Source organism: Callospermophilus lateralis, chromosome 19, assembly GCF_048772815.1.
Source record: "Callospermophilus lateralis isolate mCalLat2 chromosome 19, mCalLat2.hap1, whole genome shotgun sequence".
Classification (NCBI taxonomy): Eukaryota; Metazoa; Chordata; class Mammalia; order Rodentia; family Sciuridae; genus Callospermophilus; species Callospermophilus lateralis.
Genome location: NC_135323.1, coordinates 33,197,280 through 33,224,812, shown reverse-complemented (window position 1 = coordinate 33,224,812; position 27,533 = coordinate 33,197,280). Strand labels below are relative to the sequence as shown.

Genomic DNA, 27,533 nt, shown 5'->3' with positions numbered 1-27,533 from the left:
CTTGATTCTCATGTCTAGCCAAAGTTAAAAATCACTATATTAGATTATCAGAATGGTGGATGAGAGTGATCTGATTTTTTTCTTAATATTTTTTTAGTTGTAGATAGACCCAGTACCTTTATTTTATTTGTTTATTTTTCTGTGGTGCTGGGGATTGAACCCAGTGACTCATGCATGCTGGCCAATTGCTCTACCACTGAGCCACAACCCCAGCCTGAGAGTGACTTGATTTTAAGTCAAAACTAAATGTCAGTCATTAATCATTTGCTGTTCTTTATTGGGTCTAAGATATCCTTACTCAAATCTGAGACCAGCTCCCAATGCAAAAACAATGTCTCCAGAAGCTCCTCTATGAACTCCGGTGCTGCTTCTCTGGTTTACCATGTACTTAGGTGGAGGGAATGTACTTGATCCAGTTCGGTTGTGGCAGGTGGTGTGTTGGTTATTTTCAGTGCCTTGTGTATGTATCTTTAGCCTGCTGCATAACCGTTGTAGTGCCATGCGCAGTTCCTTAGGAAAATGGACATAGTTTATTGAAGCACCATATGCAGTTGCTGATCTCTAAACTTCCATTTAGAGAATAAGTAATGAGTATGGCAGGAGAATTTTAATCTTTACCATCCAGTTCAAGAAATCTGTTAAAACAATAAAGGCAAAATATGTATGATGCTGCTAGGATGGTGTGTATGTAATATATGTTTATGTAATATATACATATACAGAGTATTTACTTATTTTTAATTTTTTGGTGGTACTGGAGGTTGAACCTAGGAATGCTCTTCCACTGAGCTACATCTCCAGCCCTTTTTATGTTTTGAGACCAGGTTTCATTTAGTTCCCCAGGCTGACCTTGAATTTGTGATACTCCAGCCTCAGCCTTCTGAGTAGCTGGACTTACAGACATGTGCCATCATGCTGGGCTGTTTTCTTCTTTGAAGTTTTAACTTTGTAGTGTTGTCCAACACTGTGTTCATAGCTTCATGTTAGTTTTATTTATTTATTTTTTTGACTTATGGACGAACCTTTATATATTAATTTTTTTTTAAGTTGTAGATGGGCATAATACATTTATTTACTTTTACGTGGTACTGAGGATCAAACTCAATGCTTTACAAGTGCTAGGCAGGTGCTCCACCACTGAGCTACAGCCCCAACCCCTTATTTATTTTTATGTGGTACCGAGAATTGAACCCAGTGCTTCACAAATGGTAGGCAAGCACTCTATCACTGAGGCATGACCCCAGTCCCACTTTACATCAGTTCTGTTTTCACATTTCACCATTCCCAATAATCCCAGGAACAGCAGACCTGGATTTGAGTCCTGACTATACTTACCAGCTTTAAGTTTCCATGCAAGTCTGGGAATACTCTGTCTATCATCTATCAGTTGTGGGTGTCCCTATGGTGTGGGGTTGTTGTGAGGATTAATGTGAGGAATATAAAGGATGTAGCAGATTGCCAGGCACAGAAAATGCCATGAATGGTCACTACTGCCACAGAATCAGTACCCTGTCTGGCCAGGTCTGCCTCCAGGTCCAGTTTGAATCCTGTGACTATTGCCTGCCATTTGGAGATGTGAGGTGGATAAAACAAGAACCACATGTTTTTAAGACACCACAGGAAGGTAGTGGTTCTACATAATTGGGGCAGTCAAAAGCTTTTCTTACTTTTCTATCTAGACAGGAGTGTGGTAATCACTTTTGTGTGATAGGTAGTCAGAGCAGGGGTCTTTTATAAATGGAACCATTGCTTTTAACACACACACACACACAGAGTGAGAGAGAGTGAGTAGTTTGTCTTCTGAAGTACTTGCCCAATTATAAACTAGATATTGTAAAAATTATCCTCTGTGTGTGTGTGTGTGGAGTAGGTTTGAGTTCTAAAACAAACAAGGCTCATTCAAGAAGATCATGCAGGGTTCTTTTATATGAATGTAAACAATAGATTAGTTAATGATTTAAAATGACTGAGCTATTAAATGCTTAGTTTGATATTACTAAACTTAATTGGCAGGCAAACTCCAGGATTTCTTTCTTTATTAATTTTTTATTTAGTCTTATAAATATTAATTAGATGAATTAGTTCACTTTTTTTTTCTTGGTACTGGGGAACCCAAAGATGCTTTACTACTGAGCTATATCTTCAGTCCCTTTTATTTTTTACTTTGAGGAAAGGGTTAAGTTAAGGGTTAAGTTTCCCAGGCTGGTCTTGAACCTCTGATCCTCCTGCTTCAGCCTACCAAGTTACTGGGATTATAGGCTTGCACCACTGTGCCCTATACTTTTTTCTTTTTGCCACATACTTCATTTGTCAGTCATTTTTGCAAATAAGTCTTCCAGATGATAGAAATTTACCTCTCAATCAAATAAAATTTATCTTATTCCACTATTTGTAATATCTTTAATATATTGTGGGTTAAGAAATTGGATTTATTAGCATTAGATCTCAGGATGTCAAGGGTTGATGGGAACTTAAACTATATCTAAGCTAGTCATCTAATGCCTGAGAATTGTTTAAAAGGTAGTTGATACAGGGTGAAATTGATTCTAGGTGAAATTAGAGGTCCTTTCTTTCAGGTCACACAGTCCATCAAGGATTGGGTGCCAGTCTGATGGTTTCTTCTCTAGCTGAGGAACCCTTTCTGTGTTGACTTTGTGCTTCAGATTGTGCTCCACAGCTCCTTGACTTTGTTAAAAACTTGAATGTTGTCTAAGTGTCTGAATCACCTTAACATTTAGATATTAATATAATGGATTTTAAAAAAATAGAGAAATGAAGCTATTTCCCACCCTGCCTTCCAGGTCCTTATGTTATGGCCAGTGTTGCAACAAAAATTTTTCAAGAATTGGTGGAAGGTGTATTTTACATACACGACATGGGAATTGTACACAGAGATCTGAAGGTAAGTTGGGTATCTGAATCCTTGAAAGCAGGAGTGGTGACTTTATGTGAGGGGTGACTTGATGTGGGCTCCCTGGGTACAGTGAGATGATGTACCCTTGTTCATATACTTGGAAGGTCATTGTTACTTCTGTATAAATCATCATTGCATAGGTCCAGTCAAGAAAACCTTAGATTAAATTAAAAACAGCAATTTTAGAGTATTTGAACATTACTCTTGGAGTCCAGGTACTGTTCTAATATTAGTGATGCTGAATGTACTTAGTACTGTCAGAAATGCTTATATATTATCATAGCATTAGATAATAAACTTTCTGGGAAAGTTTAATTTTTTTGCTGCTTGAAAAATGATGATAAGCACTATTCCAGTTTTTAATCCACAAAAGACTATCAAGAAAAATATTTTCTTCTTTTGCTGACAAGTTTTAAAGTAAGTTGTTTATTTTTCAGGCAAAACTTAAATTGTGATAAAGGCATTTAAAAGAAAATTAAGGAGCATAAGACTTAATGTGCAGGGGCTGGGATTGTGGCTCAGTGGTAGGGCGCTTGTCTTGTACGTGAGGCACTTGGTTCTATCCTCAGCACCACATAAAAATAAATAAATGTTTTGAGCCCATGTACAACTAAAAATATTTTAAAAATTAATATGCAAATCACTTTATTTTTTGAAAAGGGTTTAGGAACCAGTAGTTTCTACATTGGGATGTAAGGATGATGAGTTATGTATTTTCTGGTGTATGTCTAGCCAGAAAAAGCATTTTGGGTTGTTGAAATTCTCTGGCACTAAGGAACCTGGAGGTCTTATTTCAAGAGGTAAGCTAAATCATAACAGCAGTATATGGAGTTCCACATCTTCATCGGGAGAAGTTTCTTCAGGTGTTGTTTGTATTTCTCACCATAAACGTTTCTGATGTTTCTTGTACAGATATCCTCTAGGGATAAAGGTTTTTGAGATAAGTTTATTAGGGTTTCCCTTAAGAGGTGGAATTCTGGTAGCATGATTCCTGCAGGTAGGATACCTTGCTTATTGGTCAGTCTCAAAGGGTAAGTGTGATAAAGAAGCCTGGCAAGAAGTGTCACATCTCTGATGTTGGAACTGCGTTGAAGGTACATATAAATTGGAGATTCTGAGTTTTTTGTTAAAATGTTGACATTTGCTTCAAATTCCAGCAAGAGATTGATTATTGCCTCTCTGCCTCCAAAACATGCCTCATGGAGAGCTGTTTGACCTTCATGGTCCTGGGCATTAACTTTGGCTCCATGAATTAGCAGCATACGGATGCAGCTAACCCCTGCTGCTAGCAGTCGGCCTGCCTTGCTTGATGCTGTACACACTGCCAGCTTCAGGGCTGTGTTCCCAGTAGAAGAGACAGCACAGTTAACATTTGCACCACATGCAATGAGTGTTTCCATCATTTCCTTATTCAGTACATCTGCAGCCATGTGAAGGGGTGTCATGCTGGATTCATTAATGGCATTGACCTGAGCACCATTTTGGGCCAAAATGGAGAGAACTGGGTAGGTTCCATATGTTATGGCCAGGTGGAGGGGTGAATGTTTGTTGCTGTTGTCTACCCGGGCATTAACTTGAGCTCCATGTTCACACAAAATGCGGAGACACAGTACAGCATTATTCTGAATGTCTGTCAGGATCCTTTGGATTCTGTCGCCTGGTTTTGTCCATGTGGTAGAAGTGATTGGCCAATGCAGTAGCATCAAGTGAAGAGCCGTGAGGCCGCGTGTGTCCCTGGAAGGGTATTTATCACATGTTAACTAGATTAACAGTGAGAATGGCTCTGCATGAAAAAATTAAATGTTTAAGAAGGCAATATTTTCTTAATATCCTTTAACTACTTTGAAGAAATGTCTCAGAATCTCTGTTGCTGGGTAATTTCTTAGGATATCCACAAGTTTTCAGTGGATTTATTATTGTGAGGCCCTGGGCCAAGGACGTAGTGAACAATAAGTGGCCCTTGCCTCTGGAGGGCTTACAGACGGGAGAATTGTTAACCCATGGAGTAATATTGGAAGTGGGCAACTTGCAGAGAGGTGCAGGGGCTTCATCCAGGGATGTTATGTAGTTTTGAGGTGCTCGGAGGAGCCCCTGAGGAGATGTGGGGAGTCCATGATGGATGGGGAAGGTTTGGAGGAGGCTTGGAAAGCTGGGGTGGGGGTAAAGGTGCAGGGAGAGATTGAGAGTAGGTCTATCAGTGGCAGGCATTTGGTTTAGGTGTTGGAGATGGAGTAGTGAGGAGGATAAATTTCTCTGTCATCCAGCTTACCTTTAATGGAGAGTCATAAACAAGAAAACCCATTGTCTTGTTTTTTCTTAGGTTATTAGACTTCCTGAGGGCTCTGGCCAGAACTTAATGTATTTTCCACAACACTGTTATTGAGCACTTAATACTCAGTGTGCATTAATTTGGCTGTCTGGTTTGTGTTTTTGCATCTTCTCCAATTTTTCTAGTATATCATCTAGTCATAACAGAAGTAGGTTCATTCAAAACATGATGATTTGTAGTTCATAACCCATGAAGAATGAACAAGCCCCTAAGTAACTAGGATAGATAACCTCTGAGTCACTCAGATGGTCACTTTAGATGGCCTGCTAAATTCACTTACCTTACTTCTGGATCAGCTCCATGTTCTAACAAACAGAGCAAACTTGGTGCCTTGTGGTATTCTGCGGCCAGATGAATTGGGATAATGGACTGTGTTTGCTGTGGGGAGACCAAAATGTATTAAAAGCACAATTTGTGCTAGCTTGCCATTCCAAGGGAACCAAGTATGTTAGTTTTACATTGGTTCAGTAGTATTCTGGCATATGTGTTGAAATTTTCCTTTGCTATTGTCTATTTTAAATGACCAGTATCCAGGGAGTTTCATATTATAGAATCTGTATTTTACAGAAATGCAAATTTATCAAGGCAACACTCATGACTTTGAAAGCTGTATCTCTGTGAAGAACTCATAGTGTAAAATTAATTCTCTAAAGTTATTTATCCTTAAATTGTAGTGACAAGCAAGTAGGTGCTGGGTTTAAGGCTTTACCAAAGCCATATCATCAGCAGCAAACCCTGCATTTTGGGGGTTTCAAAGATAACGTAGCATATGTTCTGTCTATGATTAGCAGAGCTGTTTATGTTAGCTCTTAAAAAAAATGTATGTGTACAGAGAGAGAGAGAGAGAGAGAGAGAGAGAGAAATGTGTGGTTTTATACTGTGGCTGTAAGATATGGGGAGAGGAGGAAAAGTGAAGCTGACTTCCTTTTTTTAAAAAAAAAAATTATTTTTTTTAGGTGTAGTTGGATACAATACCTTTATTTGATTTACTTATTTTTATGTAGTGCTGAGGATGGAACCCAGTGCCTTGCACGTGCTGGGTGAGCGTTCCACTGCTGAGCCACAACCCTAGTAGCCCCTCCTTTTTTGTTTTTAAATGGTTAACTGGGGACTGAACCTAGGGGTGCTTGAGCACCGACCTATGTCCTCATCCCTTTTTATTTTTTTATTTTGAGACAGATCTAAGTTACTAAGGGCCTTACTAAGGGTTATCTTTGAGAAGGGTGATCTAATGTTCTTTGAGCCAAATAAGTTCTAGTCTTTTCTTCCATTAGTTTACACATAGTGAATGGAAGGGAGGTCTTGCAGACCTGCACTCTGCCCTGTAGGGGGATGGGCTGGTTGGTGGCTGAGCCACATGTTTTGTTAGGGCAGCAAAGAGCTTAGATAGTTCACAAGTATTAGATCATGTTCCTCCCTCTTTTATCTAAAAGTGACTAAGTATAAAAGAGGGTACCTGGCTCAGATGTAATCTATAGCTGGTGGAGCTGGCCAGAATAGTCAGGGGCTGGTCGACAGGGTGGTTTCTGAGAAGTGCCTTGATTGTAGTGCAGTCATCTTTGATTATGGCTTCGTAAAGCTTAGTGTGCAGTGCTGTGGTTGAGCTGTCCTCCAGTGACTTGGTACTGTCAACTACCAGGTTTCTGCTTCCCTTCTTGGTTATATTTCCCATCAGAAAATCTTGAGACTTGTGAGTTCAGGGGAAATTGCTGTTATGGAATCAATTTGTTTCTTTATGATGATCCCTTTAGTACAGTTCTAGAACTATTCTAGAATTGTTGAGGATTATATTTATGAATACAGTTCATTTTTTAATTGGAGCCAAACCTCTTCAGACTTTGTTATCTGATTGCATAGAACCAAATGTCAGCAGAGTATTTAGGCTTTTCTACACAGTCACAAAAACATTTTAACTGTCATCTTACACTTATTTTTGCTTTCTCTTCCAGATAACTTAGTTCAAACAACTAACAGAACTAAACAGGGTATTTATATATTAACATCAAATTATTACATTTAAAAGTAAGAAAACAACTTTTTTTAAAAAAAAATTTTTTTAGTTGTTGATGGACCTTTATTTTATTCATTTATTTATATGTGGTACTGAGAATTGAACCCAGTGCCTCACACATGTGAAGCAAGTCCTCTTGTTCTTATATACCACTGAGCCACAATCCCAACCCAAGAAAACAACTTTCAATCCAAGTGTGTGTGTGTATTAATTTTAGTAGAATCTTCTTTCCCCATGTAGGTGTATTTTTTTTTTTTTCATTTTTTGCTGTGCTGGGTATCAAATCCACTGCCTCACATATGCTATGGAAGTGCTCTATTACTGAGCACATCCCCAGCCCTTTTGAAATTTGAGATAGTTCTCCTTGCTAAATTGCTGATGCTGGCCTTGAACTTGCTATCCTCCTGCCTCCGCCTCCCCAGTAGCTAGGATTACAGACATGTGCCAGTGTACCTGGCTAGATGCAGTTTTTCACTGGTGTAGGAATAGTGTGGTTGGAAGATGTTTTGGATTTGTGAAGATTGCTTAAATATATCAAATGTTTGTCTTCATAGTGTGATAATTGTTGTTCCCAACCCTAACTAACATATGAGATATCTGAGAACTTATGAAAAATACCAAATTCGTTGGGCTTTGTGGCTGAGGGAAACTGAGGCAGAAGGGTTGGGAGTTTGGGATCAGCCAAAATAGTGAGATGCTGTTTCCAAAAAAAAAAAAAAAAAAAAAAAAAAAAGTTGGCCTGGGGAAGTGTGCTTAGCATGTACAAGACCCTAGGTTCAATTCATAACACTTCCTACTCCACCAAAAAAACAGCAAACTCCCGAAATTTTTTGTGGAAAATATCAGTCTTTGACTATTAGAGGACAGTTCTTAAAAGCTTCTCACATGATAACACACAGACAAGGTCAAGAAGCACTTGTCTTGGTATAAAGCATGCTCTTACATTAATGGTTCTAAATGTGAAATACCTTTGGGACTTTGGGACTTACATCCAGCCCCATCCAGTTTTTCACTTAGTGGGTATGAGGAATGACATGGATGTTGAGATTCCCCAGCCTGGATGTTGAGATTCTTATGAACTCCTCTGATAATTCTAACATACAGCCAAATTTGAGAACTGTTGCTTAAAGTTTTAATTTTTGACAGGGCTACTTACTTCTGAGTTGCTATCTTCTTCTTCTTCTTCTTCTTCTTCTTCTTTTTTTTTTTTTTTTTTTTTTTGTGGTATTAGGGATTCAACCTACAGATGTTGACATCCCCAACCCTTTTTATTTATTTATTTATTTATTTTTTATTTTTATTTTTTTAAAGAGAGAGTGAGAGAGGGAGGGGGAGAGAGAGAGAGAGAGAGAGAGAGAGAGAGAGAGAGAGAGAGAGAATTTTAATATTTATTTTTCAGTTATCGGCAGGCACAACATCTTTGCCTTGTATGTGGTGCTGAGGATCGAACCCGGGCAGCACGCATGCCAAGCGAGCGCGCATGCCAAGCGAGCGCGCTACTGCTTGAGCCACATCCCCAGCCCTATTTATTTATTTTTTACTATTACATAGCCAACCCTTTTTATTTTGTTTTTGAGAAAGGGTCTTGCTAAGTTGCCTAGGCTGATCTCAAACTTGCCGTCTTCCTGCTTCAGCCTCTTGAGAGTTGCTGGGACTACAGGCATGTCCCATTGCATCCTGTGTCAGAGTTAATAGCTCTTAACACTTATGAGTCTTCACTATTTGTTTTAAGAAAAGTAAGGAGTGGACATGTTGTGTTTGTTTACAGCCTAGAAATATTTTTCTTCATGGTCCTGATCAGCAAGTTAAAATAGGAGACTTTGGCCTGGCCTGCACAGAAATCATACAAAAGAATTCAGATTGGACCAATAGAAATGGGAAGGGTAAGCAATTTTTTGTTTTTGTATTAAAAAAGGAACATAGTCAAACATGTTGGTATTTAAAGACCATCATAAAAATTTAATAACAAAACTAAGATAAAAACAAAATATAGCTGTTGTCCCCGTAGGAGCTACAGTCCCCTGCTTATCATATTTCTTAATGTTGACAGTGTTAACCCTTATTGTTTAATATGTGCTTTTTCAACTGTAGGAACACCAACACATACTTCCAGAGTGGGTACTTGTCTGTACGCCTCACCTGAGCAATTGGAAGGATCTGAGTATGATGCCAAGGTAGGATTTGTTGCTTTTTTTTTTTTTCCATTTGAGTTGTTCTGCAATCATTAATTATCAAATAGGACAGTAAGTGCAGAAGCTGTATAGTAGAGATGTCTGGAGAGAATAGCCCTGCAGGTGACCTCCTAACCATGCTGCTCTAGTAAGAAGCCTCACTTTTCACCTGAATCTGATTGTGTTGCCCTTTAGGCTACTTTACTATTTCTAACTCCATGGATGTCTCAAATTGTTCCTGAAGTGAACTTTCCCCTTTAAAATGTCACCATTCAATTCAGGAAGTAAGAATTCTTAGAGGCCTGTGTTCAGCTTTTCATTTCAAGCTTATGTAAATAAATGCTACAGGGAAGCCTTTTTTTTTTTTTGGTACTGGGGATTGAACCCAGGATGCTTAACCACTGAGCCACACTCCAGCTTTTTTTTATATTTTATTGAGATAGGGTCACTGAATTGTTTAGGGCTTCTCTAAATTGCTGAGGCTGACTTTGAACTCACTGTCCTCCAGCCTTGGTTTCCTGAGCTTCTGGGATTACAAGTGTGCGCCACTGTGCCCAGTATCTTTTATTTTCCTTAAAGAAGCGTTAAAGTAAATTCTCTTTTCAAAATAAGTCTATTCAATTTTCTTCTTTTTGAGGAATCCATCAGTGTTTTAGCTATTGGGAAAGAACTGGCAGAAGAAACCATGGCTATCTCTAAAAGCCTATCTGGTAAAGACCATCCTAAAAAACTAGTTTTTAGGGAAAGTAATTCGTTCTTTCCCTTTTTGTCCTGGGGAGTGAACCCAGGCATTACCACTGAGCTATATATCTAGCCCTTTTTATTTTTTGAGACAAGGCCTCGCTAAGTTGTTCAGGGTAGCCTCAGCCTCAGGAGTTGCTGGGATTACAGGTGTGTGCCATCATTCTTAGCAGTAGCACAGATTCTTTTTTTTTTTTTTTCTGTAGTTGTAAATGGACAGAATGCCTTTGTTTATTTTTATGTGATGCTAAGGATCAAACCCAGTGTCTCACACATGCTGGGCAAGCGTTCTACTACTAAGCTATAGCCCCAGCCCAGTAGCACAGATCTTATGCAGAATTTGCAAACATTACCAGGAATGCTTAGAGTGTAGGCAAAGGTTAAACCAGAAAAGGATCTGGTGATAGTCTTGTATTGATGGCACTAGCAGTCACAAGCTTATGTTGCTCTGCCTGCGTCAGGCCTGGATTGTCATGGATGGTGGAGACAGTCGTAGGGCTATGATTGCTGTGGGTGGTGGGAAATCCTGCATGCCTAGGGGTGCCCCTTTTGGGTATTAAAGAGATCAGGCTGTGAAAATCCTGGTCACCTCTTGCTTGGGATAGACACTTGTCTCTATAAAGCATGGGCCTTCCTGTTGTATTCCTGTCTGTGACTGTAAATCCTCATTCTTAGAAATCCTTGCTTGTTTGAGAGTGTAAACTGCCTTGGAAGTGCCATTTTAACTTCAAGTTGTATTCTTGAACCCCCTTTTTTGTTCTTTTCCAGTCAGATATGTACAGCTTGGGTGTGATCCTGCTTGAACTCTTTCAGCCCTTTGGGACAGAAATGGAGCGAGCAGCAGTTTTAACAGGAGTAAGAACTGGTCACATACCTGAATCCCTCAGTAAAAGGTGTCCAGTACAAGCCAAGTATATCCAGCACTTAACTAGGAGGAATGCATCTCAGAGACCATCTGCTCTTCAGCTGCTACAGAGTGAACTTTTCCAAACTTCTGGAAATGTATGTAAATTTTTTTTAATTCTGGGAGAAGTATCCAGCTTGAATAGAATTTGTTTAAATTGTGAATCCTATTTCATGAAGATCAGTTGAGTTTCAATTAAGGTTTTCGGAAACCTTAAGCCCATTCATTCTGGGTTTCCTAACAACATAACAAGTATAAGCTTATACTATAGCACATTTGTATTGGAGGTTTACATGAGTTGACTCACTGCCAGCTTTCCAGTCTAAAAATAAGTTTCACTTTTTAGGCTCATCTTGCTAGTAAGTCAGTGAAAAGGTTTTTATTTTTCCTTTTTAACCATGAACCTTTTCTAAATTATTATAAAAGTGTCCACTAATAAAAAGGGACACATATCAAAGGGCAAAAGAGAGTAATAATTCTAAGGAGTAGATGGAACAGTGGTGGCAGATAAAACCTTTGCCACAAGGAGAGCTTTCAGTGTTGGTTTTCAGCCCTGTGATATGGTGTTCTCCAGGGGATCTCATTCCCTTCCTTCTTCCTTTTTAAAAAGGGTTGGGGATGTGGCTTAGTGGTTAAGTGCCCGAGTTTATTCCCAGTACCAAAAAAAAAAAAAAAAATAGGCACAAGGGAAGGGAAGGAGTTCTGGGATTGGGCAGCAGTTTGTATTTTAACAAACTCTTGAAGTGATTCTGATAGCAGTTGTTTGGAAAGCAATTGTAATGATTGTTTAAAAAAATCCATAGGGGATATTAGAGTGAATGAGTGGTACAGGTATGCTTAGCACGCATAAAGCCCTGAGTTCCTTCCCTAGCAGCCAAAGGGGAGAAAAATCAGGAAGTTGATTTTTCTTTTATTTAAAGCATATTAATTTTCAATTAAAAATAAATTTTATTAGTTTAGATGATAAAATCGTAGATGTGATACTTTTCTTTGAGAAAATGAAAGTAGCAGGTGTGGTTCTTTTTTTTTAAATATTTATTTTTTAGATGTAGATGGACACAACATAATGCCTTTATTTATTTATTTTTTTAAACGTGGTGCTGAGGATTGAACCCGAGTCCTGCCCATGCTAGGGGAGAGCTCTACCGCTGAGCCACAATGCTAGCCTCAAGTGTGGTTCTTTTAAAACCAAGCATAGGCATGTATCCTCTTAAGGAAGGATTCTCTAGCATCCAGTCAGGAGCTATTAGAATTGATAGTTATTTGGTATTTATGGAAAAAGATCCTCCCATCTTGTAAGGTTTTATTTAACAAAACAAAAACAAACCCCACACATCCTGTACATGTACGGTTTATACATAGGCAGTCCTTTCTTTGCATGGTGGTATGGGACTGTAAAAGTGACTACAAAGTTAAAACATGCCAAGGATCTTTATAATCAATAGGAAAGGTTACAATTGTTCTGTGATCTTTAAAAGTTTGAAAACATTAAAATTTTCACACTGAAATGAAAAAGATCGTAAAACCAATGTTTAGATAGTGCAGAGTAATAAAGAATGTTAATGAGTTCCAGGAATAGTGTGAACAGTGCCTGCCGCCTTCATTTGGTAGCATGGGATGTGGAGCAAGCACCTTGTTTTCTGTCACTTAGTTAATTGTCATGCTACCCCCCTTTCTCTTTTTAGTGTTGTGAAACATCTCTGAGAGTATGTTTTTTTGCTGGTAGATCACCTGTTTCCTAACTTAGATTGAAATCTGTTCTTATTCTGTGAGCACCCATCTAGTGTTTTTCTGATAGTGTCCCCATTCCTGCATCCGGGCTACTCTTCTATCTGCCATTTACATTTGATTCATATTTGCTTCCAGCATTAACACTTTTCATATTTGTTGGCCAATATGCTCTTTCATTACCCATTTAAAAAAAATGTTAGGTAGGTTCCTCACTGGAAGACGGGGAGGCAACACAATCACTTGTTGTTAACTAACAGATGTAGAGTGATCTAGCACTGATAGATTTTCAAAGGTAAGTTTGGCCTCTTATCTTATTGTGCTTTGTTCATTTACACAGTACCTCAGGAGCTGAGGAAAGTTATACACAGTTGTAGTTAGTACATATCATGGCAGCTGACCCTGGAGCCATGCATTTGGGTGATTGGTGATATTTAATCTGTGAAAACTGGAATCATGTATACTGGAACTAGGCAAAGCGACTTTCTGTTACTGTTTTGTTTATTTATTTATTGTGGTGTGGGGGATCACCAGGGCCTCAGGCAGGCTTGCTGCCTGTATCCTCTACCACTGAGCCATTTTAACGGAACTTAAACATTTTCTCTTTCCAGGTTAATCTCACCCTACAGATGAAGATAATAGAGCAAGAAAAAGAAATTGAAGAACTAAAGAAACAGCTAAGCCTTCTTTCTCAAGACAGAGGTGTTAAGGATGACCTGCAAACCTGAGGCCACCCAAGCACCCAGGTCCCCTCCTGCCAGGCTCTGTCTCTCTTTCAAAGTGTAGCAGGCACAGGCCAGGCTCTAAGAGCTGGGTGGCTGGGTGGAAGGGAGAAAAGAAAAGATGGCATGTAAAATGGGAGCTTACCTGTCTAGCCTTAATTTAGGCTACATCAGTAATATGAAAGTGAACTTACTTCTTAGAATAAGCAACTGGAATGTAAACTTTCAATCTTCAGTAGGGTATAGATTGTATAATTCTTAATTGTATTTAGGAAACCTGTAGAAGACTTATTAAAGATGTAAAAGTACCCCAGCTGCCTTTTCCTTAAGTAGCTCTTTCGTGATCTAAGCTTGCTCTAAATTAATTTTTCTTTCTTTTTTTTTGTGTGAGTGGTTCTGGAGATTGAACCCAGACCCTCCTGCATGTCAAAGGCTGTACTACTGAGCCAGATCTCTAGCCCTTCTACCTTAAACCTGTTCTGCTCTTTCTCTCTTCTTACAGGCCTCTTTTCCCGAGTTTCCTACTTAAATATTTCTGCTCAGATTCTGAAACTAAAAACTTAAGCATCACTCAGTAATTCCTCTTTAAATTCTGCTTATTGGCCATCCAGTCCTCCTCCAGAAGGTTCTACTATAGAAATCCAATTTTCCACTGCCCGCGTGGAGGCCTGCATGCCAGCTGGATTGTCACATTCCAGCAGGTGCCACTCTCCCCAGCCCTGTGGCATTGCTGCTGAAGCTAGTTACCAGAAAGATACCTTATTGCATCACTCCTTGGCTCAAAACCACCTGCTGATTCTGGCTGCCTCTAAGGTAGAACTTCCGTTTTTCTGCACCTCTCTTCTTGCACCTCCGACTCCGCATCATTCTATAAACTGCCCCAGAGAGTTTTGGATTTGCACCTAGGTGACCTGAGGACAGCAGTACCACCTTTCCTGCCTTTGCCCTGGCCTTCAGCTTCCCCAACAGCCTACATTCCTGAGGCAGCAATCTGATGTGCCTCCCACAGTTTGCAGTCCTCATGCATACTGCACACAGTTTTAATCAATTTCAAATAAAATGAAACCCTTAAGTTATGTGATGCTTTTATTGATATTTGAAAATTGTCCTAATATAAAGACTTTGATTCTAGTAAGTCCCCTTATTGACAACAGGCATGAAGCAGCACCATTCTTAAAATGAAAACCCTTTAAAACCAGTTGTTGAAATTCACTTAAGGAGCTTGAGTGCAGCATTGAAGGGGGCCAGGTTTTCACATGATCTCAGCCACCGCTGCACGTTGGCTGGTGCCGCTGCACTGCAGCCTCCAGTCTGCTGGAGCACAGACCACAGTACAACATCTGCCACAGTGAGCTCGTTCCCAACCAGCCACGGGCTCTTCCCCAGAGCAGAGTTCATGGAGCGGAAAACAGCTGCTTTTTCTTTACTGCTCCCCTCTTTTAGCTGAAAAATAGCGATATCTACCCAGCTATCTATGAGGGTTGAGTTGATAGCATTATGCTTCTGGCCAAACAGAGAGAACAAGAAACGTGCAATGTTCCCTTCTCCTTCAATGGGGCACATTGTCTGGACACTGAACTTCATCTGAGTCTTGGGCACTGAAAGGGAGAAACACAACAGGCAGCATGTGAGTGGCAGCTACTGAGGGAGGTACTTGCTGTCTGGAAGGGGGAAATCACCAATAATCACAAACTTGCAAGGGGGGGAAAGTATTTTCAAGAACATCATATTTTTCACACCTCCAAGAGCATTTAAATGCAAACTGTATGTTAAAAACATACCCAAGGGCTAGGGTTGTGGCTCAGTGGTAGAGCACTTGCCTAGCACATGTGAGGCACTGGGTTCCATCTTCAGTACCACAGAAAAATAAAGATACTGTGTTCATAAACAACTAAAAAAATATATTAAAACAAACAAAACATACCTAAGTAGCCCTTCTGCTATTTGATTTTGACAATTTTCAAGCTGTAAGGACCTTATTAGACCATCTACCCCAATCTCTGTTGCCAAGGGATTTGGAAGCTGAGGACAGGAAACTGGGAGTCCTACAGCCTTAGTCAGGGACTCTTCCCTCATAACTTCTTTACTTGTGGAGCTAAGGGCAGTGAAGTCATTACTGATGAACGGCATTAACTCACCGCCCTCTGTATAAACTTAAATAGGACACACATCAGTGACACACCCTTCAAGGGCTGTACGAAAAGTAAAGTGTCCCTGGAATAAGTTTTTTAGTAGGAGAGGGTCAGCTGTGTTGCTTCACCTCAGTTCTGCCTGGTTGGATAGATTCCATCTAGAACTGTCTCTCACTGAAAGTCCTCACCACCTAGAGCAATGAGGGCATCCTGTGTCAAGATTCATCTCTGTTCCACTTCTAGAACTGCCCCAAGCTTTCTATATGGAGAGGATCTGACCCGATGACAAGCAGCTCCACTCTGCTGTAGTGTCCTGTCCCTTTGTGGCCTATCTGGTCACATGTGAAGGTTAACTGTCCTCTACTCACCATTCTTCCAAATTAAAGTGAAGCCCAGCTGATACTCATGACGGGGCTGTTTCCTAGTCTGTTCCCCAAAGCACTTGAGAAGGTTCTCGGGCACACTCTTCACTGATGAATGTGTGTGCACAGTGGATAGCACCCTGTAGCTCTCACAGAGCAGCCTATGCAGCACGAGCAGGCAGAGAGGAGGGGAGGCAGGGTTTGCGTTGATCACGATGTCTTTCAGTGCTCCATAGTCCTAGGAGAGAGACCAGAACAGCACAGCCATCCAGAGCAAGCGCCAGGGGATATTGCCAGGATTATTGAACTGAATCCCTGGCTCCCACAAAGGAGGTACTGTTAGGATCCCACCTTACGGCCAGGAAAACTTGAGTCCTGGTGAGGCAAGTAACTTCTAAAAGGATACTGAGCTCAGAAGTGGAGGCTGGATGTGGCTGACTCCATGTCTTAAGCTCTCCACTGCTGGCTCCCCATGATTAGAAAGTAGACTTTACTGTCAAATACAAAACAACATTGGGGATGACATTTCTGTCTGTCCTTTTTATCTCTGAGATAAAATCAAGTTAAAAACAATCAATGTGTAATTCCTCCAGCTACCAATCTTAACAATGACCACACATAGGGTTTCTATACCAATTTGTGTTCATCAAGGTGTTTCAATGAAGTGCCCCTTGAAAAAGGGTCTTGGCTCCAGAGGTCACTGCCAAAGAGGGGAGAAGACATTCTGCATCCTTAGTGCTGACCAAAGTGCCAAGGCTTGCAGCCTTTTTATTTACTTATTTTGTCCTGGGGACTGAATGAATTCAGGGAAACTTTACCACTGAGCTACATCCCCAGCCCTTTTTGTTTTTTTATTTTGAGACAGGGTCTCACTAGGCCCCTACTAAGTTGCTGTGGCTGGCATTGAATTTGTGATCCCCCTGTCTTGGCTTTCCAAATGGCTGGGATTATAGGCACATACCACTGAACACAGCTATACCTACAGTCATTTTTTAGAGGTTGACATTCTTATTTCTATGCTTTTGCTCTTAATAACAAATACAATTCATGCAGACAATCATAATCTGATTCCTTGACCTTTTGCACACAGCCTGCCACGTTGGATTCATGTCCTTCACGCCAAGCTAAATAGAACACTTTGCAGTTCCCCCAAAAGATCACATTACTTGATGCTGTGCCTTCAGAGGTATGAAAATGCCACACACTGAGAAATCACTGTTCTGTTGTGCTGGGGGCCTGGTCAGGTCTCCTTTAGAAGTCAGTACAGAATGGATGGGCAGAGGAATAGATTCAGTAGGGACTTTTGGGACAAACCCTTTGAACCCTCAATTAAATACCAGGTTTTTTTTTGTTTTTTTTGTTGTTTTTTTTTTTTTTTAGTTGTAGTTGGACACAATACCTTTATTTATTTTTATGTGGTGCTGAGGATCAAACTCAGTGCCTCACAGGTGTCAGTTGGGTGTTCTACCACTGATCTACAGCCCCAGCCCTAAATACCAGTTTTTAATAAGACATTCTTTGCTTAGCAGATTATTCCCCTAAATTAGCTGAAACCTATAAACTTCAATCATGAAAGCTGGCTGACAAGGACTATTCTAACATAGCAAACTGAATTTGAGGAAAATATGCAGGAAACAGAATGTGGGACCAGCTTTCAGCAATGTATCTCAAAAGGACTGGTGAGATACACGTGCCTGGGCAGCCAATGCTTCTCTCAAAACGTTAAGGCTGCCACTATTGAACCTCTGAGAAGACCTCATAAATAAGTGGAGACCTGTACTTCAGGACTCCAAGGCTGGTAAACAGACCTTGAACCCTCAGGAGACTGTAACTTGTCTCTCTCTGCCTACTGCTCCTCCCATTCTCCCCAGAGTCTGAGAAATTAAGAAGAAGCTTTGGAGCTTGCGTTGGCTTCACTCTTGCCTTCTAAACCTGTTCTGTGCTAAGGTACAATTATTTAGAGAAAAAAAGAACACTGGCATGATTTTTCTGGCACAAACAACTATCCAACACATACATTGTCACTCAGCTTTCAAAATGAACCTACCTTTCCAAGCACTGAATTCAAATCTAATGCATTGGTTGTTAAAGTAGTGGGCTCATCAGCTTGCATGATGTTTGTCACATCCATGTCTGCATCTGGTGTGTGAATCATCTTGGAGAGACCATCGACTGCAGCTTTCAACTCATACAAACGTTTTAAAATATCATCTTGGCGGGACTCAAGAGCTTGCAGAGAGGGGTCAGATGCTTCCTAAACAAACCAACATCCACACAGTTGGCCTACATTTGATCACTTGTTTTACTTTGTCCCATTCGCTCGCCACTCTTTTAAAAGCCATTACAATGAATCAGCAAAATCATTTCATCCCCCAACCCTCCCATCTAACAGGTTCTCCAAATAGATCCACAAATGCTCTAAAATAAAGGAGAAACATTGTGACTTAAAGTCACTTTGAAATTGTCTGATTCCTATTTCAGGTAATTTTGTCCAAGAATAGAGAAGGGTAGAAAATGAACACAAATCACTTTATAATTTTGGGGGGTGGGGGTACCAGGGATTGAACTCAGGGACACTTGACCACTGAGCCTCATCCCCAGCCCTATTTTGTGTGTGTGTGTGTGTATATATATATATGTGTATATATATATATATATATATATATATATATATATATATATATATATATATTTTTTTTTTTTTTTTTTTTTAGAGACAGGGTCTCACTGAGTTGCTCATTGCCTCGAGTTTGCTGTGGCTGGCTTTGAACTCACAATCCTCCTGCCTCAGCTTCTGAGCTGCTGGGATTGTAGGCACCTGGCTAATGGTTTTTTGAGACTCGTTCTCACCATGTTGCCCAGGCTGGCCTTAAACTCTTGGGCTCAAGCAATTTAGCTGCCTTAGCCTCCCACTGCACCCAACACTCTCTATTCTTAATAATAAAGTAATTAAAAATACTTACATTAATTAACAAAGAATAGGAAGGAGCAATGAGACTAACTTAATAATTTACACTGACACAAGGGAAAAGGGAGCCCAGACAGAATTTAAGAAGGCTCCTTCCGCAGGGTGTGAAATTTTTTGGTTTTTTTTTTTTTTTTTTTTGGTATTCTGTATTAAACCCAGGGGTGTTCAGCCATTGAGCCACCCTTGGCCTTTTTTTTTTTTTTTTTTTTTTTGGTTAGACACAATACCTTTATTTAATTTATTTATTTTTATGTGGTGCTGAGGATCAAACCCAAGGCCTTGCGCATGCTAGGCGAGCGCTCTACCGCTGAGCCACAACCCCAGCTCCATTCCTGGCCCTTTTTTATTTTGAGACAGAGCCTCCTTAAGTTGCTGAGGTTGGCCTCAAACTTGTGATTCTCCTGTCTCAGCTTCCCAAGTCATTAGGATTATAGGCATGTGCCACCACACCCAGCAGCATTCTTTTTACACAGTACACTGTCTGGTACACAGAAAATAACCAATAATATTTGCTGAGAAATATGTCCTACAGACGTACTTTAAAAGGCAATAACAAGTAACCTCCCCACAGTCATAACATACAACCTGTTTACAGATTTGTGAGTTCTCACAACAGATAATCCATTTTGAGTTGAGGGAACAAATAAATTCAGCATCAGGAAAATGCTCATATTAGATAGAATAATCAAAAAAGTGGCAGTGACTTTGAATTTATTTTAATTAAGTACTCATGATACAATGGGAGTGGAGGAGTATTTGCTTACATTTGTGTGCAGCCAAGTTCAATTTTCTTAGGAACACCTGCTCCCCCACCAGTCACACCTCCCTCTCTCTTATATCCAACTTATCACCAGGTGCTGCTGCTGGTTTTACCTCCCAAATATTTCTGGAATCCTCTGGCTTTTACGACTGCCTTTACCATCACCACCCAAGGCCAGGCCACCATTTTTTTCACCTGGCCCAATTTCCTTACCGGTCACATAGCACCCATTCTGATCTGCTGCTCCAATTCATTCCTTAAAATACTAATTAGTTTTAAAAACAAATTTGAACCTTGTCACCATTTCCCCTGTGGTGACAAGTCGAATTGCTTAGGCTCTTAAAATAAAAGTCTTTAACATGGCTTAAAAAATACCTTGTATTATCTAGAATCTTGGTGTCTCCGACACAATTCTCTCTCTGCACTTGAACCACACCATTATAAGTTTCTAAAACACCAGGCTCCCTTCTACCACAGGCTCTTCACACATGCTGTTCCCTCCATCTGCAATACTTTCTCCTCTGTCGTCTGATTAACTTCTATTTATGCTGGCACTTAATAAGCACTATCTCATCTCTCCTTGCTTGTTGCTCTTAAAATTTTAGACATCAAAGGAATTTAAGTCCACTGACTTCTAGATAGAATAAATAATACTAAAGGATGCCACTTAAATAATTAAGTGTTGGTTGGAAGTGAGTTTGATCCAACAGGTAGGACTAGCCCCTGGATAACATCCTGTTATGTGAAGACGTTCCCCCTGAGTAACATTTCCAATCTCTTGTAACCAACCCATACATAGTTTTGCTCATTTCTACTTACCCAGTAGGGCCAAAGAAGAGCAACTAAATTAAAAACTCAGTCAACCCACTCTGGAAATGTCTGAAGTAAGAACTGTACATGTGACATGGTCTGTGATTTCTGAGCCCCAGCACAGGTTGACCTAGCCCTTCTTGATCTAAATAATGCCAAAATGCTCAAGATCTGCAAGATCTGCTTTATCTCATGGATTCCTTCCAGTGATGGCCTTAGTTTTCCTTGTTGAGGTGAGAGATTGTGACTTGGTACTCATTTGTTTTATCTCATACATATTTAGAAGCAACTGCTTCTTTGTGTTACTCTCATTTGCTCTAGATATGCTTGGTTTCTAATTATTTGTGTATCTATATTAACATGTGCTAAGGGATTTGCCAGAGCTGCAGGACTGTGTGTTTTCTAAGTCATAAATTCATAGATTAAAGCCCAAAGGAACTCAGGCAGCAGATTTAAATGAACAAAATTTGGGTCTCAAATAAGAGATGACAGACAGGCATTGTGACACACACCTGTAATCCCAGTACTTGGGAGGCTGAGGCAGGAGGATCATAAGTTTAAGGCTACCCTCAGCAACTTAATGTGACCCTGTTTCACAAAATAAAAAATAAAAAAATAAAAAAGGGCTGAGGATGTAGCTTACTAATAAAATACCCCTGGTTTTAATCCCCAGTACCAAAAAAAAGAAAAAAAAAAAAAAGATATGACATCCCTCTGCAGGTTTTCTTTATGGTTCTCTTGGATTGTGCAATTGAAGGGGCACTGGGCCATGTCTCTGTGGCAGTCTCTAGTTGAAGGACCACTGAACCATATCTGTCATTTTTGGCTTAGCTCTGTAGTGAGATGATTATTAATGTCCTTGGGTTTCAAACTAACATTCCTTCCAATCTAGGCAGAAAGTCATTACAACAAAGTGAAGCATAATACACAATGGGAAAACTGACCACAAAAATCTATTTACTTACCTCCTGTCAGAAGGGACAGAATGTTTTTGCTACTAGAAATCCAGATATGATTTCACTCGATAAAAGTGAAAATATTTATAAGATAGGCAATCAAAATGGCCAAGAAAACATGAAAAGGCATTCAATTTACTTAAAGTTGGAGAAATCCAAACTACAACTACCTTAGGACACCTACATTAAGATGACTTCATTAGACGCCCATCAGCTTGGTGAAGAGTGCAAACATGAAGAATTCTCCAAGGCTAGTGAAAGGATAAACTGGTATAACCACTTTGGAAAGCCATTTATCCAGTAAAGTAGAAGACTGATCTGCCCATTGGGCCAACGATCCCATTTCTTAATTTATATCCTGTGCCAGGTAATGAATAAGACTATTTGCTGCAGGATTATTCAGAATAGCTGAAAATGGAAAACAACCCAGTGCCCATGAGCAGCCGGAAGAAAAATAATGGTGGTATAGACACTCAGTGGAACATCACACTGCCGAGAAGACAAACACTTCACTGTTGCAGTAAAATTACACTTAAAAATCACGTCTACAAAAGAAAGGCAGTCACAATAGAAAGATACTGTATGCCTCACTTACAGCAAGACTATATTGTAGGGCGGGGGTTGTGGCTTAGTGCTAGAGCGCTTGCCTAGCACATGTTAGGCACTGGGTTCGATCCTCAGCACCACGTAATAAATAAATAGTTATTTAAAAGAGTTTTAAAAAAGACTATGTTGTATAGGGATGTATACTTAGCATGCAAAACAACAGGGACAAGCAAGACATTACTACCATCAGTCAGGAACTTTGGAGGAAAGTTGTAAATGGGAAGGTGGGGCGCTGATAATGAGTGTCAAACTGGGGTGGTGGTGACTTTGAAGTTCGCTAATTCTTCAAAATGAGTATTACATATTGGCCACTTTTCTGTGGGTAAAATTTCATAATAAAAATGCTTAAGAAGTCTTATGCCAAAAAACTAGAGAAAAGATAGATCTTTTAAGAGAGATAATTTAGGATGATTCGAAGACCGGGCGGTGCGTGGGGCCAGAGTGGGGCTGGCAGCCAGGTCCAGCGCCCAGTTTGTCCCAGATAGTTGGGTCCTGGCCGGGTCGTGGCCGGGTCCTGGCCAGGTCCGGCGGGTCCGGGCCGACGCAGCGCCTGCGCACTGGAGAGGTGGCGGGGTTGCGGGGTGCGGCCAGGCCGCAGCGCCTGCGCACTGGGCGGGGGCCGCGCACTCCTACCTGCACGTGGCCCTCCTCGGGCGCGGGGCTGCCGGTCCTACAGTGCACGTTGGGGAGCCGGTACATGCAGGTGGGAAGCTCTACACGCAGCGGTGCGCCGTCCCCGTGATAGGGCTTTACCTGGTACATCGGCATGGCGGGAACCGAAGGAAGGAAGGTGGCGGGCGTGGGACACGAACTCTAAAAAACCGTCTGGGGTCACGACGAACTACGGCTACCTTCTTTCTGACCCTGCTTGAGGCGTTCGGGAAAACGCAGTCCGTGAGTTCTAATTGGTTCAGGCGTTCTGGACGTCATTGACTTGACCTTTGATATAACGAATCCACGAGAAGGAGTTCTGGGACGCGTTCGCTGCCCCGCCCGGAAGGGGTGGGACTTGGCACCAAAGTCCACCAATGGGCAGCCGGGAAACTCGGCCAGTGTCAGAACAGCAGCGGGAACTCTCAGTCTTGGAGGCGAGTCGTGTTCAGGGTCCATGGAAGGAGTTGAGGGTCCCAGGTGAGCGGGACTCATGGTCTTCTTGCGGGGCCACCTTTGTGGAGGCCTACGGCGTCCCAGCCCCCTGGAAAGGATAGGAAGTGGCCTAGGCACGCGGCGAGCACGGCCCGGAGCGGCGTTCGAGGTTCGCCCCGGCCGGGTTCTCAGTGAAAGTGTTCTGTGAGGCCAGACGCCAGTTCCTGATCCCGGGCTGCGGGCGGGGAGTCGGCGCCTGAGTGTGATAGATTTGGCTCGCGCTGGGCGGGCCTCCCTAAATGCTGTCACTAGACGGCGGACCTGAGTCTGGGACATGCAATCCACCTAGACTGAATTAGTTTCTGTTTTTACCTGGTGTCTGTCTGACTCTAATTGGGGTTAGGATTAGCTCATAGCGCATGCTAATTTACATGGCCGTTCTTTGAGTATTTGATTTCTGGCTGGCAAGTTACACCGAATTACATGTAGCGAGTCTGATGTCAGCACAGTTGCATTCAATGTCAACGCACATTCGCAGTTTGTATTTAAATGTTGTGCCTCACCCGACCCCCACCTCAAATTGAGTACCTGAAATGGACCTTCAGCCTATGATGTATTGCCAAATAAACTGATTTTTTAGAGAGAACTTTCCATTTTCTGCGAGGTCATCTGCAGTTGCACATTGTAAAGTTAAGTGAGATTCTTTGCAAGGTAGAAGGGGGAGTTAATTGGATTATTTATTCTGTTTTAGTATTTGTTGAAGGTCTGTTAGGTATGTTTCAGATGCTGTGGAAAATACAAAGATTTTTCTCCTGGGAGGCTCCTGTGTTCTATTTTATCCAACCGATGAGTTGAACCATTTGTTGAAAATGTCTACATATTAATGAAGATATGGAATACTTTTTTTTTTTTTTTTTTTTGGTGGATGAGAAAGAGTTGGCCTGGAAAGGGGTGAGGCACTTTAGACAGAAGACTCCAAACAGAGCAAAAGGTCTAAAAGAGGTTGTTCATTACAGGAACTGCTTGTTTACTGTGACTAAAATGTAGGGACTTGATGGAGGGAGAAGGATGAAAGAGAATGAGAAAATAAGGTAGATTGGGATCCAGTCATGGTTAATTTTAAATTTCATATAATAGGCAGTAAAACACTAGTAAATTTTTAAAAATTATCTGACCAGATTTGTGACTTCAAAAATAATGGGTGGTAGTATGGAGAATGGATTAGAGACCAAATAGTTGTAAAACTCTGAAAGCAAATACAGAAAGGACTTTGAGGATCTTTGCCAAGGCATAGCTGGCAGCTTGGATTTGGATGGGAGTTTCGAAGGCAGCTATGGGAATAGTGAGACAGTTGGCACTCCAGTTTCTGAGATGGTTTTGGCATAAACATTGTTTGTTCCCACCATACTTTTAGTTTTTCAAATTGTATGGGAAATATTGCTTTTGCTTTTCAAGAAAGATCTCTTTGTAAAAGATTATTGACCTGTAGCTTGAGGAATACATGTTTCCTACATGTAGTTTCATGTATAATTCAATTTAATTCTCTATTGAATGTGAAGCATCTATTCAGAAGTATTTTTGGCAGATGTTTAAGGATGATAGAGCATTTGTGTTTGTGAATATAATAAATGAATATGTTTATATAATAAATGAATGGGTTAGGGCCACTAAATAACTGATCAGTCATTTCCCACAGTTAATATCAGAGTGAAAATGCATTACTTGATTTGTTAGAATACTTGTTTTGTTTCTTATAACTGTTTTCTTTAGTACGGAACTTGCTAAAGCCATCAAACCTATCGACCGGAAGTCAGTTCATCAGATTTGTTCTGGGCAGGTAGTACTGAATCTCAGCACTGCTGTGAAAGAATTGGTAGAAAATAGTGTGGATGCTGGTGCTACTAATATTGGTAAGTTTAGGAAAGTGTTAAGCCTCAAGAAATAATCAGTTTATATAATTTCATTGAAGAACCATTTGTTACTGTAATAAAACCATGAAGTGTTAACATACCAATGAATTACTATTTTAATGTTAAAGTTACCATTTATTGTACTAGCACTGTGAGGTAAGAATAATAATAATGGTTAAGTTTTACTGTGTTCTTACTACGTGCCAGGCTGGCATTGTGCTAAGAATTATACATGACATATTTATTTAATATACAGAATAACTGTGAGTTAGATGTTATTATCTCCATTATATTGGTGAGGAATTAAGGCATAAGGAACTTACCTTTTTTTAGATTATAAAGCTAGTAAAATATGACCTAGGAAGTCTTGATTCAGAGCCTGTTCTCTTTAATGACTTATGTTAAAATTATTCCTTTTGAGAGAAAAAAAATTTAAAAATTATTGAATCTTGGTCAGTAAAAAGCCCAAAAGGACTTTAAAAAATAAAATATACAAAATGACAGTAGTATGTTTAAATTTATGGTTATAACTTAAATTTGTATCATATATTGCAAATATTAATACATAAAAGCTTTTCAGCATGAATCAATCTTGAGAAGTAAATATTTTAAACTTTTTAGATCTAAGGCTTAAAGACTATGGAGTGGATCTCATTGAAGTTTCAGACAATGGATGTGGGGTAGAAGAAGAAAATTTTGAAGGCCTAGGTAAGTTGAATATATGATATAATTGGGCCAGATGCCTCAGAATTTTGAATAACATTGTCTTAGGAAACACATCTTTTTAAAACCAGTTACTTTGGTAGTCATTGTGTATATTTACTTATCCTTGAGACATCTTACCTTACACTCTTTTTTCAGCTCTGAAACATCACACTTCTAAGATTCAGGAGTTCGCTGACCTCACTCAGGTTGAAACTTTTGGCTTTCGGGGGGAAGCTCTGAGCTCACTTTGTGCACTGAGGTGATACAGCATTTTTATCCATTAACTTGACCTTTATACAAATTCTTTTGAAAATTGATAAGTATGATTAGAATCATTATTGTTTATACTTTTCTTTTTCTTTCTTTCTTTTTTTTTTTTTTTGATGGAACCCAGTACCTCATGGTTGCTAGCAAAGTGCTGTACTGCTGAACTACAGCCCCAGCCCTTATTTACTCTTTCCTATCAGAAAGTCTCAATCTCTAACTTCTGAATTTTTATCTGACAGTCTAAATGATAATCTTTTGAAACTTGAGCAATAAATGATGAAATGAAACAAATAGTATTGTAAAAAACATTGTTGTCCATTTTAAAGCAGTAGTTTCTCAATTTTAAAGTAATGCTGAAGCTGGGTAAGTAGCTCAGTGGTAGAGTGCTTGCCTAGCATGGGTGGGGCCTTTGGTTCAATTTCCAGCAAAAACAAACAGAAAACACAGGTAATAAATTATAGGGATCACTGGTTTTGATTTACTTTCAATTTTTAGGAAAAGATTTAACCAAAACATTTATTCTAAAATAATAAAGATTCTATTCTATCTAAAAGATTCTATTCTTATTTGTTCTAAGATTTTAAAACATTGTAATTATTTATACATTTGAATTTTAATATCTTTTGGATTATTTTACCAAATTTTTTTAGAACAGTAGTAACAAAACTGAAAAATATTTGTGACTAAATTTTGACATCATATGTTGTTTTTGCACTTCAGCCTAAAAAAACTAAACACTTTTATCAAAACAGCATTTTATAGAACTCTCTCAGTATGTTTAGGTGTCAAACCTTAAATTTTATAATTCTTTACCCATTTAAACTCTCTTGAATATCTCAGAGGGATCATCAAGGAAAGAAAATAGATCAAATAGTGTTTTGTTTAACCTTTGTGAATCTCTAACTATACAGCCATGCCTGGTGTTTTCTTACAGTGATGTAAGTATTTCTACCTGCCACACATCTGCAAAGGTCGGCACTCGATTGGTGTTTGATCATAATGGGAAAATTGTCCAGAAAACCCCCTACCCACGACCCAGAGGGACATCAGTCTGTGTGCAGCAATTATTTTATACGCTACCTGTGCGCCATAAGGAATTTCAAAGGAATATTAAAAAGGTGTGGTAAATTCATAACTCCAGTCTTCAGTAGTATCAATAGTATAATGCACATGAGTAAAAGATTTTTTTTTCTTTTTTATGGTGCTGGGATTTGAACTCAGGGCCTTGTGCATGCAAGGCAAGCACTTTACCAACTGAGCTCTATCCCCAGCCCAAAGATTTAATCAAGATGTTTACTCTTCAATTGATTCTCATTCCTTAATTTTTTAAGAAATGGGTCTTCTAAAGAATAATATTTTTTGATTCTGTCTGTATTGTGTGTGTGTGTGTGTGTGTGTGTGTGTGTTTAATTTGTTTAATTTTCCTTATCAAAGACTTCCTAAGCTGGGCT

At 39.9% G+C, this 27,533-nt stretch overlaps 4 protein-coding genes across 5 annotated transcripts in view; 2 read left to right on the top strand and 2 right to left on the bottom strand.

The window, feature by feature from the left end:
• The window catches only part of Eif2ak1 (eukaryotic translation initiation factor 2 alpha kinase 1), a 38,807-nt gene extending 24,211 nt beyond the window's left edge, over positions 1-14,596 (top strand). The window contains exons 11-15 of the mRNA XM_076839754.1: positions 2,802-2,902; positions 9,023-9,137; positions 9,346-9,428; positions 10,935-11,168; positions 13,410-14,596. Of these exons, the coding sequence (XP_076695869.1) occupies positions 2,802-2,902; positions 9,023-9,137; positions 9,346-9,428; positions 10,935-11,168; positions 13,410-13,526 (650 nt within the window). The 3' untranslated portion in view covers positions 13,527-14,596. The remainder of the gene's footprint in view (positions 1-2,801; positions 2,903-9,022; positions 9,138-9,345; positions 9,429-10,934; positions 11,169-13,409) is intronic.
• Ankrd61 (ankyrin repeat domain 61) lies at positions 67-8,405 on the bottom strand. Its single transcript, XM_076839755.1, has 3 exons — positions 6,700-8,405; positions 5,524-5,621; positions 67-4,648 (listed from the first exon to the last, which is right to left on the bottom strand). The coding sequence occupies exons 1-3, from the start codon at positions 6,913-6,915 to the stop codon at positions 3,703-3,705; spliced, it is 1,260 nt and encodes a 419-aa protein (XP_076695870.1). The 5' UTR covers positions 6,916-8,405; the 3' UTR covers positions 67-3,702.
• On the bottom strand, positions 14,589-23,016 carry Aimp2 (aminoacyl tRNA synthetase complex interacting multifunctional protein 2). 2 transcript variants are annotated; one of them, XM_076839756.1, is made up of 4 exons: positions 22,748-23,016; positions 18,062-18,268; positions 16,021-16,252; positions 14,589-15,118 (listed from the first exon to the last, which is right to left on the bottom strand). In XM_076839756.1, the coding sequence occupies exons 1-4, from the start codon at positions 22,880-22,882 to the stop codon at positions 14,730-14,732; spliced, it is 963 nt and encodes a 320-aa protein (XP_076695871.1). In that variant the 5' UTR covers positions 22,883-23,016; the 3' UTR covers positions 14,589-14,729. The 2 variants fall into 2 exon arrangements, with proteins under 2 accessions (XP_076695871.1, XP_076695872.1); XM_076839757.1 differs by having other exon boundaries at positions 22,868-23,016.
• The window catches only part of Pms2 (PMS1 homolog 2, mismatch repair system component), a 34,108-nt gene continuing 29,590 nt past the window's right edge, over positions 23,016-27,533 (top strand). The window contains exons 1-5 of the mRNA XM_076839753.1: positions 23,016-23,245; positions 24,971-25,110; positions 25,732-25,818; positions 25,972-26,074; positions 27,017-27,200. Of these exons, the coding sequence (XP_076695868.1) occupies positions 23,223-23,245; positions 24,971-25,110; positions 25,732-25,818; positions 25,972-26,074; positions 27,017-27,200 (537 nt within the window). The 5' untranslated portion in view covers positions 23,016-23,222. The remainder of the gene's footprint in view (positions 23,246-24,970; positions 25,111-25,731; positions 25,819-25,971; positions 26,075-27,016; positions 27,201-27,533) is intronic.

Bases quoted from the DNA above. Each gene is read 5' to 3' on its own strand.
- Ankrd61 (XM_076839755.1), bottom strand. From the start codon at position 6,915: ATGGGAAATATAACCAAGAAGGGAAGCAGAAACCTGGTAGTTGACAGT. The intron at 5,622-6,699 runs GTACCCTCTTTT...GTCTCCCCACAG, and splicing joins ATAGATTACATCTGAGCCAG to CAAACACAGTCCATTATCCC. The intron at 4,649-5,523 runs GTAAGTGAATTT...ATACCCTTCCAG, and splicing joins GGAGCTGATCCAGAAGTAAG to GGACACACGCGGCCTCACGG.
- Aimp2 (XM_076839756.1), bottom strand. From the start codon at position 22,882: ATGCCGATGTACCAGGTAAAGCCCTATCACGGGGACGGCGCACCGCTG. The intron at 18,269-22,747 runs GTAGGAGTGCGC...TGGTTTGTTTAG, and splicing joins CCGAGGAGGGCCACGTGCAG to GAAGCATCTGACCCCTCTCT. The intron at 16,253-18,061 runs GTAGGTTCATTT...TCTCTCTCCTAG, and splicing joins TGAATTCAGTGCTTGGAAAG to GACTATGGAGCACTGAAAGA.